At 40.8% G+C, this 15,066-nt stretch overlaps 2 protein-coding genes across 4 annotated transcripts in view; one reads left to right on the top strand and one right to left on the bottom strand.

Moving 5' to 3' along the window:
• Positions 1-3,018, bottom strand: part of LOC120797946 (rho GTPase-activating protein 6-like) — a 78,574-nt gene extending 75,556 nt beyond the window's left edge. The window contains exon 1 of the mRNA XM_040141777.1: positions 2,885-3,018. The gene's annotated coding sequence lies outside the window, so the exon portion shown is untranslated. The remainder of the gene's footprint in view (positions 1-2,884) is intronic.
• A 29-nt stretch (positions 3,019-3,047) lies between these two features.
• On the top strand, positions 3,048-13,884 carry LOC120797947 (male-specific lethal 3 homolog). 3 transcript variants are annotated; one of them, XM_040141781.1, is made up of 14 exons: positions 3,048-3,261; positions 4,645-4,727; positions 4,931-5,026; positions 5,375-5,469; positions 5,555-5,652; positions 6,014-6,142; positions 6,269-6,426; positions 6,751-6,909; positions 7,031-7,266; positions 7,455-7,544; positions 8,325-8,434; positions 8,845-8,944; positions 9,125-9,209; positions 11,949-13,884. In XM_040141781.1, exons 1-14 carry the CDS (start codon positions 3,163-3,165, stop codon positions 12,046-12,048), a joined length of 1,638 nt encoding a protein of 545 aa, XP_039997715.1. In that variant the 5' UTR covers positions 3,048-3,162; the 3' UTR covers positions 12,049-13,884. The 3 variants fall into 3 exon arrangements, with proteins under 3 accessions (XP_039997715.1, XP_039997714.1, XP_039997716.1); XM_040141780.1 differs by having other exon boundaries at positions 8,319-8,434; XM_040141782.1 differs by lacking the exon at positions 3,048-3,261 and adding an exon at positions 3,365-3,762 and having other exon boundaries at positions 8,319-8,434.
• The last annotated feature ends 1,182 nt before the right edge of the window (positions 13,885-15,066 follow it).

Below are 15,066 nucleotides of genomic sequence, written 5' to 3'. Positions count from 1 at the left end.
TCCACCAAACTCCATCCAGAAAAGCATCACTTTATTCTCTTTCGCCTGAAACAATTTACACCACTTTGACGCTGCTGACTTTGTTTCCTGCTGCCTTTGCAACTAAAACCGTGGGGTAAGATGAGTTTCTATAATTAAGAACCAGGTTTCCATGAGGGCTATTCGGCAAGTAGCCTGTCACAATAATCAGACAGGAAGAAGGTCATTCATACAGACAGACGTGATTTAGCCAGGGCTGAAAATAGACGTATTAATCCTTGTCTCACATTAATCCACCTTGCTGTCTGAGAATAATAGGCCTATCAGCGAAGCCTGCTGTGTGTTATTATTAGCTAAACAATAAGTGAGCCATGGGATTAATAGCCAGTGCCTCTCTTTATACACCTGTGTATGAGGCTATATGCCAGAAATTTGTTGACACAGATGCTCGTAGAAGAGCTCGGCGATTTCAGCCTATTAACATGGCTGTGTGAGCGTGTGCAATTGTTTTCAAGGAGGGGGTGAGAGAAAGAGAAGCACTGCGAGAGGAGAGGGGCAGAGGGAAATAGAGGGAGAGAGAGAGAGGGAGGGAGAGGGAGAGACAGCAGGAGCATGTGTGGCCCAGTGTGTGAAAGTATGGGAAAAATGAAAGGAGACAGCGGGAGTCCGCAGAGGAGGGTGCCAGCCGGCTGATAAAGGAGCTTATGAAGCTGCGCCGCATGACACTCTCACACACATACACACAACACAGCATGACATGACACTGATAACAGCTGAGATAGATTTGACCCTTCTAAAAACAGTCCGCTTGGGGAAAAGAAGGAGACGCGGACTGAGTGAAAGCGCAGAAGCAGGAATTATACAATGAAAACATGGTGTTTTGCATTAGTGTATAACAAAGTTTATGGAAAGAAGCCAGCGCCTGAGCAATCACTGCCCTGAACTGTGCCCATAGCCTACTACTCCTACTTGGGGAAAGAGCCAAACACAACAGTAATATGGACGAAGAGTGCATAATTGAGAAGGCATTCAACAGATATGTTCCCGTACCACAGAGCTCGAGAGTACTGACCCTTGCAGCATCCTTGACTTTTTCATTTTGCTGCCCTCAAGCTCTCCATCATATTTTAAAGACAATCGGGGCATCGACGGTCTCGGGTTACCAGTGTGTAACCATGGAAAACATTTCATGTGAAACAGTGATGATTTGACATGACTGTCAAAATATATCAGACACAGTCAGGGTCGAAGGGAAAGAGAATAAATCAACAGAGCTGCACATCAGCCAGTCATGTTCAGTGTTATATACACACTGTCCATATTTGGTATACAATAGTAGAGCTGCACTGCCTGAAACCTTTTTAAGCAAAATGTGTCTAGATTCAGCCGCAGCTGCAGAGACATGGTTTCCTGTGCCAGGGATCCGTGTTCACTTCATTGTCCAAGGCCGTTAGACACATATGAATGAAAAGGCTACAAGGTCAAAAACAAAGGGAAGAAAATTACTGGTATGAAATATGAAACAATAAACCTGTGATACTGGGGTCTATTTTTATCTGTTAAAAACAATTAGCACTATTTATGGTGGAAAGGGGAAAGAACAATATTGGTCCTGATTTCTTACTCCTACAAATGAGTAGTCAGATCTCTTTAAGTGATTATAGTCTGACGCTGGAGGAATAATTGAATGTGTCTGCAAACATACACACATAAACACACAGTTTTATACCCTAGAGCAACGTATCTATCTCACCAAAGACTTCACGTCTTCCTGGCTGCAGATGTAAACGCCCCCATACTGTATATTTTTAGAGGCCCCATATTGTTCCAATAGAGGAAGATTAGTTTATTGAATCATGTTGAATTTTCTTTTACTGTATTTTGCCTCAAGGGGAAGGGGTCTTTCCCAAAACTGTGAATACCAAAGCAATATGTTTTGTTCTTCTAAGGTATAGGATGTATGTTACCCGGGTTGCTTAATTTTTATAGGCATGTGTAATTTTAGCTTGGGCTATTTGCAATAGGACAATATATTGCCCAGAGGTTATTAATAATTTTCATATCATGGATTCCAAAACAAACACAGATGGCTTTCCTCTCTGGTGAGATTTTAATCCAGCGACCCTTGTAGGACCTTTATTTTTTTTTAAGTGCCTGTGGAGATTATAAACATATTGGTAAAGTGTGTGTTTAAAATTGGGATGAATTGCAGTAAAAGCCTGTTTCACATGACTGTCAGGTAATAGATGCAGCCTTCCACATCAGTTTGGAAAGTAGAATGTCCCATGTTGTCGCTCATACACGTGGTCCACGCAGATATTACTGCACCTTTAGTGTCAAAGCATGTGTCGCTTAAATGCAGCGAAGTCGTATTACATGCTAATGTGTAGCCTGTATACATGAACTAAAGCTGATTAAAAAGAAAATGGAACAAGATCAGTTTGGTGGTGATTTAAAAAAATGTGGCGTGAGGTTCATGTAGACGTTTTGTGCTCAAATACTGACATCTGCTGGCCAGATTTATAATTGCACTACTAGTACGGTGTTCGTGAAAGACCAATTCAATTTATCAAATCGAGTTTTTTTTTTTTTTTTGTGTGTGTGTTGCCTCCACACTACAGGAAATGTGAAAAATGAAATGTGCTGTGGTTTTCTGTCTCTGGCCGAAAACCACAGTGCTATAGAAGAATGGTGAGTGATTAATAACACATTGAACAAATATGTGCCCACATCTGATCCTTGCTCCCGAACTGCAGCGTCCTTGAATCCGTTTGCTGCTTTCAGGTTCCCACGCATGGAAATAAAAATTTGAAACCTTGAAAATGTTGGTGATGTTTATAGTTTGTATAGCCCAATGAATCCAATGGCTGAAATTGCGACAATCCACAGACCAAAATTTACATACGTGTGATGCTCAGTGTGGCTCACGCAGCCTTCAGTTTTGCCTGCGAACAAAAACAGACAACCTACTCCTACCGCTGTAACCGAGATACTGCAAAAAGTGGGGAAATTACGAGGAGTCGCGGAAGGCAGCTGCATTTTTATCCCAGAACAGCGCCATCCCTCCATAGTCTGTTTGGTGGGAGACACCTCACAAAAAAAAAAAGTGTTTGGCAAGGAAAGGGTTAAGGAGGTTATACGGTCCAGATCGATGCTTCCTCTCACACACGTCGCCATGAACAAATGAATTCGCGGGGAATTAAATATCAATTTCACAAAGGAGAAAGAGTCCTGTGCTTTGAACCCGACCCTACCAAGGCTAAAGTGTTGTATGACGCCAAGGTAACGTTTTATGCAAACCAACGTAGCCCCGCCGCGGTCCCACTTTGTAGAAACGAGTAATTTATACTGGAAAAGCAGTGTTGTTTCTGTAAGGAGTGGGATATATGACCCGGCTGTTAAGGCCACTTGGGCCTCGCAAAAATAACAGTAGCTGTTAATTTAACGATAACTGTTATGGTTTCGTGCATGGTTTCCGGGTTCCCTCCATTGCACGTCTGCTCTCGAAGCGCATGATTTGAGTAATAAGTTAAAGACAGCTACGATATTTCTTAGCCTTTAGTTAACTTCGAAGGAGGCTACTGGATGAGGCATTTCACAGCAAACTATTACCAGTGCATGCAATGATGTTATTTAAGCAAAGTTTTAGAGATCTTTTATAGAACGGTAAAGCAACAGTAGTAATATCTTTGGTGTCTGTCACCCAAAGAAGTTTAATGTCAACATCTAATAAACACCCGCACCAACATATCTGCCCCGCTAACTCAGCCAACACTGACCATGGTAAAGTATCAGTTATTGCTGGCCAGCTATTTTAATAGCATTAAATGCTACCTCAGAAGATAACGTTGTTTTGTTTCAAGCAGACTAAAATGCTCCAGGTTAGTTTGAGTATTATTTTAAGTGCGCAATGTCGTTCTAGCTGGCTAGTTAGCTAGCTAGCTGATGCTAATTGAGGGCAATTCACGGTATGTTCCCATCAATACATTCTAGCTTGGCTTTTGCTAACCTAACTAGCTAACAATTGGCATTAACTGCCGTTAATCTGCATGTTTGTGGGTTGCGTTGCTGGAAGAAGCTTACTTACTCTAGTAATAATACTACAAAGTAAAATGTTAATTTACAAGAAAAAGTCCTGCATTCAACATTTTCTTGCTGTTAAATGTGGCTACCTTAAGTATCAGAAGCAAGATGAGAAATGCTGTTTTATCATTAATAAACCTGTAAGGATCGTTTAAGTTATGTATCTGGTTTATTAAATGCCAGGAGTAAGTGGCATAGTTCTGTGTATTTTAAATTTCATATGTCATTCTGATATTGATTTAATTGCCATTTTGTTTGCACTTTGCATATGTTCTGCAAATCTACAGTCTTGATTTGCTAAGGCAGAATGAAATACAGTGGGATAAAAAGGTATACGATGTGCTTTTGAAATGTAAGGGACTGAAAGTATTACTACTCAAAAACTGAATATACTCAAATTATAAATGTGATTATATCATATAATTATGATAAAGTAAAATACTTGAGTAAATGTACATTTCGCCTCTGCTAACTTGGGTTTTTGGGTGTTGTTATCAGCTAAATTGTGATCCGAAGCACTGTCCTTCAAAGCACAGGAGCCTTAAACAGGATTGTAATTACTGTTGTGTGTTCACTTTACAGGTCATTGATGTCTTAATAGGTACAGATGAACATGGAAGAAAAATCCCAAAGTACCTGATTCACTTCAACGGTTGGAACAGAAGGTGACATTAACTTGTGTTCATCTACTGTTAATAGAAGAAAGCCATCTACTGTAACCTGCCTGCTTAACTATGTCATACTCCTGTAGTGTTTATCATTGCAAAATCTCATGTTCATCCAACTGTGTAATGATGTAGCTGTAAACCACAGCTGTCAAATCAGGCATTCTTTTATTTTATTTTTTTTATGTTTTGCGTTTGTGTAGCTGGGATCGTTGGGCTGCAGAGGATCATGTCCTAAGGGACACTGAGGAAAACCGTAAATTGCAACGTAAACTGGCTCGCAAAGCACTAGGTCGCATGTAAGTTCATGTTATGTTCATTAATTCAGTCTTGCAAGTAAACTTATCATCAAAATATTCAACTTTCAACCATCTCACCCCCCAAGAATTCAGGTTAGAGTATTTTCATGGAGTTTGTTACTTTATTAACAGGCTATAGAAAAGTTTTCTTAAGGATTTCAGATAGGCCAAATGCTGTTGACTTACATACATATTACACCTGAAGTTCAAAGTACAAGTCAGATGCATGGTATGTCAGTCTCTGGCCTGTATCCACAAGTTTTGAATTTGACCTTTCCATTTGTTTATTCTATTTATAGACGAGTCTGTTAAAGATAGTGTGTGTTTTGTTTCCTCTCCTCGTGGTAGGAAGAGAAAGGGATGGGCGAAGAGGCGTCGTCGTCAGTCTGGTACTAAATCTTCTCTGAAGACTCTCCCTAAGGAGGACGACAGTGATGACGCATGTGAGAAATCGCTCTCCGTCTTTGTCTTTTGCGCCCAGTGTCCCTCAGCAGTCAGATTAATCCGTGTGTATTTTTCGGTCTCCAGGTTTGATTTCATCTTCAGAGAGCAGTGACGGGGACGATTCTGACCCTGAATCTTCGAATAGCGGGGACAGCACCTTCTCTGAGGATATCAACAAAATGGTGAAGTGGATGAGTTCAGTCTCTTTTTCTGAATATACGGACCAACAATGACGCTTTAGTTGGTCCTATTGTAAGGACTGGCAGTGGGGGGCCATTGGAAATAACCTTAATTTCCTTCATTCCCTTGTAAAGTCCATTTATAGTAAACTCATAGTACACCTGTGACCTTGCAGGTTGAACATGACTTAGATCTTTACTGTCATCAGCTCAGTAAACTAATATTTTTGGGCAAATTGGCTGATTGACCCTAAAATGAAAAAAGCCAAACATGACTCTTACGAGCAGGACTGTTGATAGAGAACTGCTTCCACTTAGTTTGTGTGGACCGTGTGCCTGAAGGTTTATATCTTGGTTGTTTCAGAGGGTTGAACCAGACATTAATGTTAAGAGGGAATGTGAGGACAGGATTGTCCATGTTGACATCAGCATCCCCGATATTCTGAAGAAGAAACTGGAGGATGATTGTTTCTACATCAACAAGAGAAAAAAGGTACATGCAGCAGATATTAAGCAATGCTGCACATTATTTAGAAATTTGATAAATTTGTCTGCAGTATATAAGTGGTTTGCATTCCATGTTGATTCTTTCGATTGTGACCATCCTTTTCCCCTATAGCTGGTGATGGTTCCCTGTCAGACAAATGTTGTGCACATCCTGGAGTCCTACGTGAAACACTTTGCCATCAACAAAGCATTCATGGCCAATGAGAGGTACCGGCGGCAGCAGAACACCACACAGAACAGCAACCCACAGCCAGTCCCTCCAGAGAAGAGGTGAGTCTTTATAAAATAATGTGATGGAAATAGATGCGCCTAGTCCTACGTAGATCATCAGTAACAGATGAAATACATGTTGGTTCAATAAATGAATATCATTTGTCATCTTCTCTCCCCATATTCGTATTGTGGTAATTCTTATATTATGGATCACAGTTCCATGTTCTATGTTATATGATTATGAACATTAACCAATTATGCTTAATTTAGTACTTCAAGGTCTCCTACTGTACTGTAGCTTTAGTGTTTGTCCCTCACTTGTAAGTCGCTTTGGATAAAAGCCTCTGCCAAATGAGTAAATGTAATGTAATTTGTATTAAGCGAGGAGCTGTGTAAGGAAATGGTTGATGGCCTGAGGATCACGTTTGACTTCACCTTACCCATGATCCTCCTCTACCCCTGTGAACAAGCTCAATTCAAAAAGGTCAGCTCTTCCAGGCTCTTTCTGGCCATGAATGAAAGCTCCCCCTGCTCCAGCAAGTAAGTGTGCTACAATAAATCAAGTCATATGTGCTGTATCAGACACCCCTGCTTGGTTGTGATATACTGTTGTGCTCTTCCATTAAGATAGAAAGCTTTTTCTCTCCCTGCGTCTCTAAAGCACCCAACGAGAGCGCAGCCCGAGCCCGTTGGGACACAATCCCCCCACTCCTCAGTCCACAGACAGCCAGCCGGCACTGAGCGACATCTCTGCCACCACACCCACCGCCCCAGCCCCCACCCCAAAGCGCCGGCGACACCCTGACATGGACTGTATCTCATACCAGTCCCAGTCACTCAGGCGCTCTACCAGGAACACGTCTGGAGGAGACCGGCCAGCTGAAGGAAGCAGTGGAGGTATTCCGCTTTTTCAGAAATTGGTGATATTTCTAGACTGTCTACATATAAATATGTTGCGTATATAAAGGGATTGGATCTATAATTGTATGGTTCAGTACTCATTTGTGATCTCTTCAACCATGCAAAGCATATAGTAACTCTGATTACACTTGTGAGTTATAAACGTAATGTATGTAACGATCCAGGTGGAGGCAGTGCCACAGCGTCCCCACAGCTCAAACGGCGTTTGGTCGACACCTCATCCCAGCCCAAGTTCTTCCTCAACCTAGACAGAAGTAAGCTGACACTACATTAAAAAAATAATAATTAAATAGCGGTGTAATATTATTCTAACTGTAAAATTTAAGATGATCTTAGGTGGAATTTTCTACTACTAGTTATATTTTTTTGGGGGGGGCCATAAGAAATATTTGGTCTTTTCTTTCTGTTTAGAGCATTTGTTATCTCCAAAGCGAATGACTATGAGTTTAAAAGTGTTGCTCATGGTGCTATGTTGATTCCAGTTTACAGTCTGTGAAACTCATCCTTGGTAATCACCAAATACTGTTTACATGATGTTACATTCTTCAGATTATAGACCTATTTAACAAAACACATTTTTTGCACACACATTTAAAAGTATCGGTGTAATTAACAACCTAAACAATGGCTCTGTTTGATTTGTTGTTAGTTAGTAATATGCGTTTGAAAAGTCAAGAAGTATACATTGGGACAGGTCTGATGTTCTAACCAGATTAATATAAAAACAATGCATTTCATGAAAACATTAGGCATCATCATTTTTGAGTGAAGGGACAGCTTGTTCTTACGTAATAGCCAGTTTGGCCCACTAGATGGCGTTATCCTACTTCTTTCTTCCCACATTCATCCCCTCCAAAGTACTTCAGAACTATACTCTCACAAGGATACATTTAATCTCAAAACGTTTTGTTGCCTGCATAAGTTTTTGCTGTCATTGGTTTATCTTGTTAACCATGTTCCAGCAGGGATAAGATACATAGCAAGAAGGTTATTATAAATTTGTTGTTTTTCTTCTGTTCTTCCTCCATGCCCAGAAACCCCAGTGCACAGTGGCTCATCTTCCCCGTTGCCCTTGACGCCAAGCAAAGAGCGAAGTGGGCCATTCTATGGCCTGGAGAGCCGGAGAAACAATGAACTTAATGAGGTGATGCAATTGTGTGTGACGAACGTACTATTACCTGGAATGGAAACGGTGTCTTGCTCAAGGACTCTGGGATAGTTTTATAAAAGGCATGCCTCATTGAAGGGAGAGAATTTACACATGTATGAACCAGTAACAAATCCTGTGTATGAAAAAGTTTGGATCACATGGGTCTACCATATTGGCATGTTGTGTTCACATTTACCGGTCATCAGAAACATATTGAACATTAATCATAACCTTCAACTGTAGTCAATTCAGAACTGCATATCGCATTTGGAAATAGTGAATGTGTACTGTAAGTAACCTGTGATTTTTATATTTGGCAGTGTTAAAGACAGTGGACCCAGAGGTATTCACTTGTCATGCGCAGTGAAAACCTAACTAGTTTTTTCCTTTACTCTGTCACCCAGGTCCTAAGCTGGAAGCTGACTCCTGATAACTACCCTCTGAATGACCAGCCTCCTCCACCTTCCTACCTGTATGGATCACAGCACCTCTTGCGGCTTTTTGGTTGGTGTCTCTAATCATTTGACTCTCACTGGATCACCTGTTATAGATGATTTCAGTGGATTGGTTGTGTTGGAGGGGGGAGATTTAGCTGTTACTTTATCATTTTGATCACATTTCTTTCAGTTTTTCTCCTTTTGTGCAACTTCCTTACATTCCCCTGCTGCTTGTCTTTTCTTCCAGTGAAGCTTCCTGAGATCCTGGGAAAGATGCAGATCCCTGAGAGGAATCTCCGAGCCCTGGTCAAACATTTGGAACTATTTCTCAGGTAACTGATCAGTGTCATAAAATCAGTATTATTACCTTTATGCATAAGAGATCAGTCTCAGAGGTAAGTCCTTTACAAACCAAGAGAGGGACAGAAACATTACAATTAAAGTGGACTAAGGAGACAAAGTACGGGTTTCAAGTTTGTTCACACTGTAGAAATGCTGGAGTACCAGTCTTTGACTCACTCAGGTCTAAAAGCTAATATTGAAATCTCAGCTCCTTCTTGAAAAATCGAATTTGCTGTCAGGTAGACACAAACTGTGTGAAATCCTGTATAATTTCATTGGAGGATAAATCATTAAAAAGATGTAGTGCTGCAATGAATTAACAAGACATTAAATAGGAGGCAGTTTGAGTTCAAATGCACCTTGCTAATAACCAGCACGGTTCATTAGCAAAGGTGTGACCTAGCTAAGCATTAAAGCTCGAAAGTAACTGCCAGGGTTGAGCTGCAAGACAAGGAGAGGGAGGCAGAACCTGGAAGCTATCAGCACACCCTCGACAAATACAATTTATGCCATATGCGTGATCCAAATGTCCTGAAGTGTTTTGTAGTCTTCTTCATAGTAGCACATTAAAAGCTATAGACTGCAATCAAATTCATAAAATGGCAAAAATAGTGATGGTCAGGAAATTATATATTCACCAAAATAACCCAGAGACACCAAAACAAAAAGGCAAGGAAGAGGAGTAAGTAAATGAGAACAGGAGGGGGAGTGAGAAAGAGCATGTGTTGGAGGGAGGGAGATGAGTAGGCGTTACACAAGCACGGGAGTCTAATCTTTAAATCCTCCCTAGCGATCTTCAGTTCAGCTGGTCCCAAACCTGGGGGATTTAGGTCCTCTCATTCTCTAATCAAACACTCGCAGTACTGCCTTATGCCACCAAGTAGCGCTATGGAGCGACACCTGAACGCACCATGGAGTGGGCACAGGAACAAACCCGAGTCTCGGAGCCAAAACTGCCTCTCTTCCACTACTCAACCAAAAATGATAGATAAATAAACTGGAGCTCAGTACTTGGTGCCATAAACATCTTGAGGTGGTCTCCCGAAAATAGCTAGAGTTGGCATTCATGTCAGTTTGTGGGAAGAGAGCGGTGTGCTTTATGAAAGAGAGGATTACAGCATTCAACTTAGCATGTGATGCATCACCTTCACCAGATTTTTCTCACAGCAGGACAGAAGGGCTCTGAACCAACATTTTCAACATGTGACTGTAACACTCCGTGCAAAATAAAATACTGATACCTCCTTCTTTGCCAGCAGCATTAGCAGTTCTTTGTGGCATAGCATCTCGTGCAGTGTCATCAGTAGTAGGGGAAACATAGGAAGATCGTCTTATATTTCACTTCAGTGGCACTGGAAAGCAAATCACCGGTCCATCTCTTTTCATAGAGCGTTATTCTGCAGAATGCTAGAACTGGATGCAAAGAGTTAAGTGCTTAAAAGTAAATTACTTTTGCAGTTTCAATCTCCTCTGTAGCTCTGTGATGAACTATAAGTCGTTAAGACAGGATTGATAGTATTCAGTTCAGGAAACACTCCAATTTTTTTTTCCCAGTAACTAATTAATATGTTAGTCGTGTTGGAGACTCTGCAGGACACTGGCCAGAAAGTAAAATGCTGGTGTCTTTTGGGAAAGCCTCATACTTTTTACCCTGAATTCAGCCTCGTGGCAGATTGTGCCGAGCAGGCAAAAACTGATTGATGTTGCTGAAGTGCAATGCATTCTGGGAATTGGCCACAGTTGATCTCTCACTCTCCCTTTCTCTGCAAGAATGATTATGATTAAGTGTGGGTGTGGGTGTGGGTGTGGGTGCGGGTGCACATGTGTACGCACACGTTATGCTGATTTACAATGTGTATGCCTAAAGCGGCTTGCCTTGTGTTATTACTGATCTAACAGCAAAAAAGATTAACACAAGCCTGAATTTCTGGCACCACGGAGCCAAAAAAAATTTTTTTCTGATTAATAAATATATATTCAAACCTGTTCATTGCCTTTTAAAGAACTATTTGAATCAGCTTTTTTGTTTGTAGTGAAGAATTGGCTTAAATAAACTTAATTTCTTTAAGTCAGCTCTTGCTTACCTTTTAGTTTGCTCACTGTAGGGTAATCACATATTTCCTTTATTGTCCCCCTCAGGTGATCCTGTTTGTTACTCGTTGTTAAAGCGTTCTTAAGTTCCTCTCTGATGAGGATAATTTGTTTGCATTGAGATTAGGAAGGCCGGTGGAGCTAAGATGAGATGGCAAGATTTAGAGGATTTGGCCGAGTAGCGGATACTAAGAAGATTCCGGATTAGTTTTCCTCGCTACTGATTAGATGGGAGGAGGGGGGAGGGATTTTTCACTCTTTCCCTCTCAGACTGTTGGTCTGTCGTTTGTCATGTTCTCAGTCTTTCTGCCATAGCGATTGGTTCTCTGGTGGTAGTATATGGATGAGGGGGTTTTGTCTCTGACATGTATACCCGTGGGCAAAGGGCAAGGGGTCTAGGATTTATGTGGAATGAGCCAGGGATATCTAGGAAAACCAGAATTCAAAGTGAACTGGGATGAGACATTTAAGATCTTTCCTGCCATTGATTTTTGCTTCATGTACGAATGCTGTTTGTCATTTGACCCACAGCTAATGTTGAATATTTAATGTGAAAAGAGGGCTGCTGAACATTGTTGGATTGAAACGATCTCATTAGAGCTCCTTGTCTTGTACTTCCTTCCCACCATCTCTCTCAGGTTTCTGGCAGAGTTCCATGAGGATTTTTTTCCTGAGTCTGCATATGTGTCAGCATCAGAGGCCCACTACAGCATGAAACAACCAAGGCCCGTCTACTGAAGGAGACACTGGCCATTGTGATTCCTTCCCTTGCAGTCTTTAGCCTGACCTACCCCTTCAGCTTGTCAAGACTGACCTGTCTGGGCTTGTGTACGGAGGGATAATCGCAGCTTTCTCCGGATTACGCTGTATTGTGCTTTCCTGGACCTCCCTTTCTACGCCTCTGGCCAAACATTAGTTTTCCTCTTGTGCGCCTTGTGGAACAAGTTATTTCTACCATGCCACTAACCCTCGCCTGTGCTCTAGTTGTGGTACTGTCGTGCATGTGAAGCCACCCTGCGCTGCTTTGCTTCAATGTACTGATCCAAGGCATGGCGAGTGCTGTGTGTTGGCTGCCTTTTTGTAGGCCCAATGTAAAATTTAATTCTTAGAAGACAGCTACTACTGAGCCCCCTTTCCCAGCCTTTCCTCGTGTCATCTGCTTTTTTGTTACCCGTCCTACACCTCTTAAGACCAGGCTAAGGCTGCAAAATTCTCTAGCTTTTCATATATTAGAGGCTGGCCAAAACAAAACAGTCTTGAATCACTTACATGTGCAAGCAGACAAAATCACCACTATTTGGCAAAGCCCTTTTTCTCCTGCTATGACTCTCCCAATCTTCATAGCCGCAGTTTTGGAATATTATGGTTTCTTCATAGAAGGTGGACAGATTGAAAAGCCCTGTAGTCTTGTTCTGCCTGTCCTATAAACTAATTTGGATACTCCTTGGGGCGTTGTATGCTGTTTTGGCTTTTCGGAAGCTTGGCCCCTATTAATGTAGTGACTTCCTGTAAGTGCTTCCCATGCAGTGCCGCCAGTGATCCTCCTCTGGAAATGATTCCTCTAAAGCTACAGTAGGACTTGTTCTTCCTATAGTGGAGATGCTTTGCTGCTTTCTCTAAGCAATTCTATTTTGCTGACTCTTAAAATACCTTTAATCAGGAATGTTGTTTTTCTTCCGGATTTGATATGACACTTTTTGGATATATAATGTCCTCTAAAGTGTCAAATGAGAGATTTTCTTATTTCTTGCTTTGTCTTGTCTTTGATGTTGTCCTGTGCATGTCTGATAAATGTCTGAGCTTTTTATTTAACTTTGTTCTGTCTGTTCCTCCCACCGTAGTCCCCTTTCAACAGGAAGGATGGTTCACAATGATGAAAGACTAAAAAGACAATAGGTGCTTTGTACAACATATTACAGCCAAGTTTCTGTTAATAAAGTTATATCTTGCACTGAAGCTAATCTTAATATACAGTTAAATACCAGCGGCTGTTTAGTTTTTTGCAAATATTACATAAAGATTGTTCTAGACTAGTTCATTTCAGTGCGTTCAACAAAGATTAGACAATCACTTAAATGTGTCAAAAACAACGTTAGCATACATTTATGTGATTTAAACCACAATGCTTGGTACAGTTTGCTAAACATTTTATAAGAAATAATTAAACAAATGCTAGGAATTATTTGTAAAATGCAACAAAAGGAATCATTCTGGTTTCTCGTCATGAGATTGTGAAAATGTAAATACAAAACACTTGTTGGAGCAGTATGTAATTTATTTTTCTTCGCACACCACTGGATCACTTTGTTCATTTGTTGTTAAATGGTTTATAAAACACTTGACAAGGCCCAATTTAGACTGGTTGATAATACCCAGTTAGTTTGTCTCAGCTGTTTCTTCAACAAATATATCTGTAAATACAGTGTCATATAAATTTCTGGATTGTAACACAGTTGTAGATTTAATACAGTGTTTCTATGATTTGCAGAGCCTGTTAGACTAGTATTGTATTTCATTTGAGCTTTTTTCTGTAAAGTCAGTTTCCTTTTATCATCGTCTTCATAGTGTAGAGACGATATTTAAATAAAGACTTTTTCTAAAACTTGGTATCTTATTTACATGTATACACACATAATACACTGATGTGTATGCATATACTCTACCGTCCCAGTCAGTTTTGTGCATGTCAGTTTTTTAAATGTGTTGTACAATCTTTATTGATACCTGCTCATTGCTGGACCTTTTCTTGCCTTTATACCTCTGACTCAGCGAGTGCTCTATTAAAAGTTAAATGTGGACAGGAGAATTTTATCAGCCACCTTGACACGTCGCTGGACTATGACTGATTTAAAACTTAAATCCTGAATATGTCGTTGCCTCAGTTTGACATATTGACTCTATTGTCCTTGTCAGCGTGGCTCTTCTGTTTGTGTTTCGGCTGCTTACAAGCAAACTGTATCTAATCTAGTGGTTGTCACTTATATGCAAACCTGACACTGCTCTGCCCTCATTTAATCAAAGGTAATAAAAACGGCCCGAATAAAAGCCAAAGTGACAGGACAGGTTTATCACTGATGTTGTACGATACTGCCACTTTTACCCTGTGGAGCATTAGGGAACAAGTTGAAATTTCTATCTAATGAGTACACCTTTGTCTGCTGAAGATGAATGGGAGTCTTCTATTACTTGTTCTAAGCGGACGTGGGCATGCTTTCGGCAGAGATAAAAGTCCGGTATGTTGTTCCAAATCAGGTACTTTTGAAGATTAAACACCACTATTTAGCAAAGTTGCAGAGTTTGAGGTCATAGGGGCCATCCTCTACGTCATTAGTCCCTCCTGCGGCAGCCAGTGTTGTGTCCATCAAAAGTGAGATGTGAGAGGAAGTGAGAATCTTAAAGACCTTAGTATGCAGACTTCACTCTGCTGAGTGTCCTTGTTCGGAACAAGTAAAAACATTTTTGCCCTTCATCGTTTTCAGACGGCACTAGTTAATGTAAAGCATGCTGAACCCTTTAGGTCCTATGTGCTCTCCATGATTAAGAGCGTCAGACAAACTGACAAACTACAATCCTACAAAAAGTGAGCTTTGGAAGGTATGTCATGAAATCATAACCAAACCCGACGCACGCACGTATTATGAGTATCTGTGTAACATTTTGGGAAATATATCTTTTGACCTCTTGCCTAATGATGATTTGCTATCATTTTATGTACTTCATTTAGAGAAGTTAGAAAACCAAAAACCGTTCCAAGGT

This window comes from Xiphias gladius, chromosome 13 (genome assembly GCF_016859285.1).
Source record: "Xiphias gladius isolate SHS-SW01 ecotype Sanya breed wild chromosome 13, ASM1685928v1, whole genome shotgun sequence".
NCBI classification, from domain to species: Eukaryota; Metazoa; Chordata; class Actinopteri; order Istiophoriformes; family Xiphiidae; genus Xiphias; species Xiphias gladius.
This window is presented reverse-complemented; position numbering and strand designations above follow the sequence as displayed.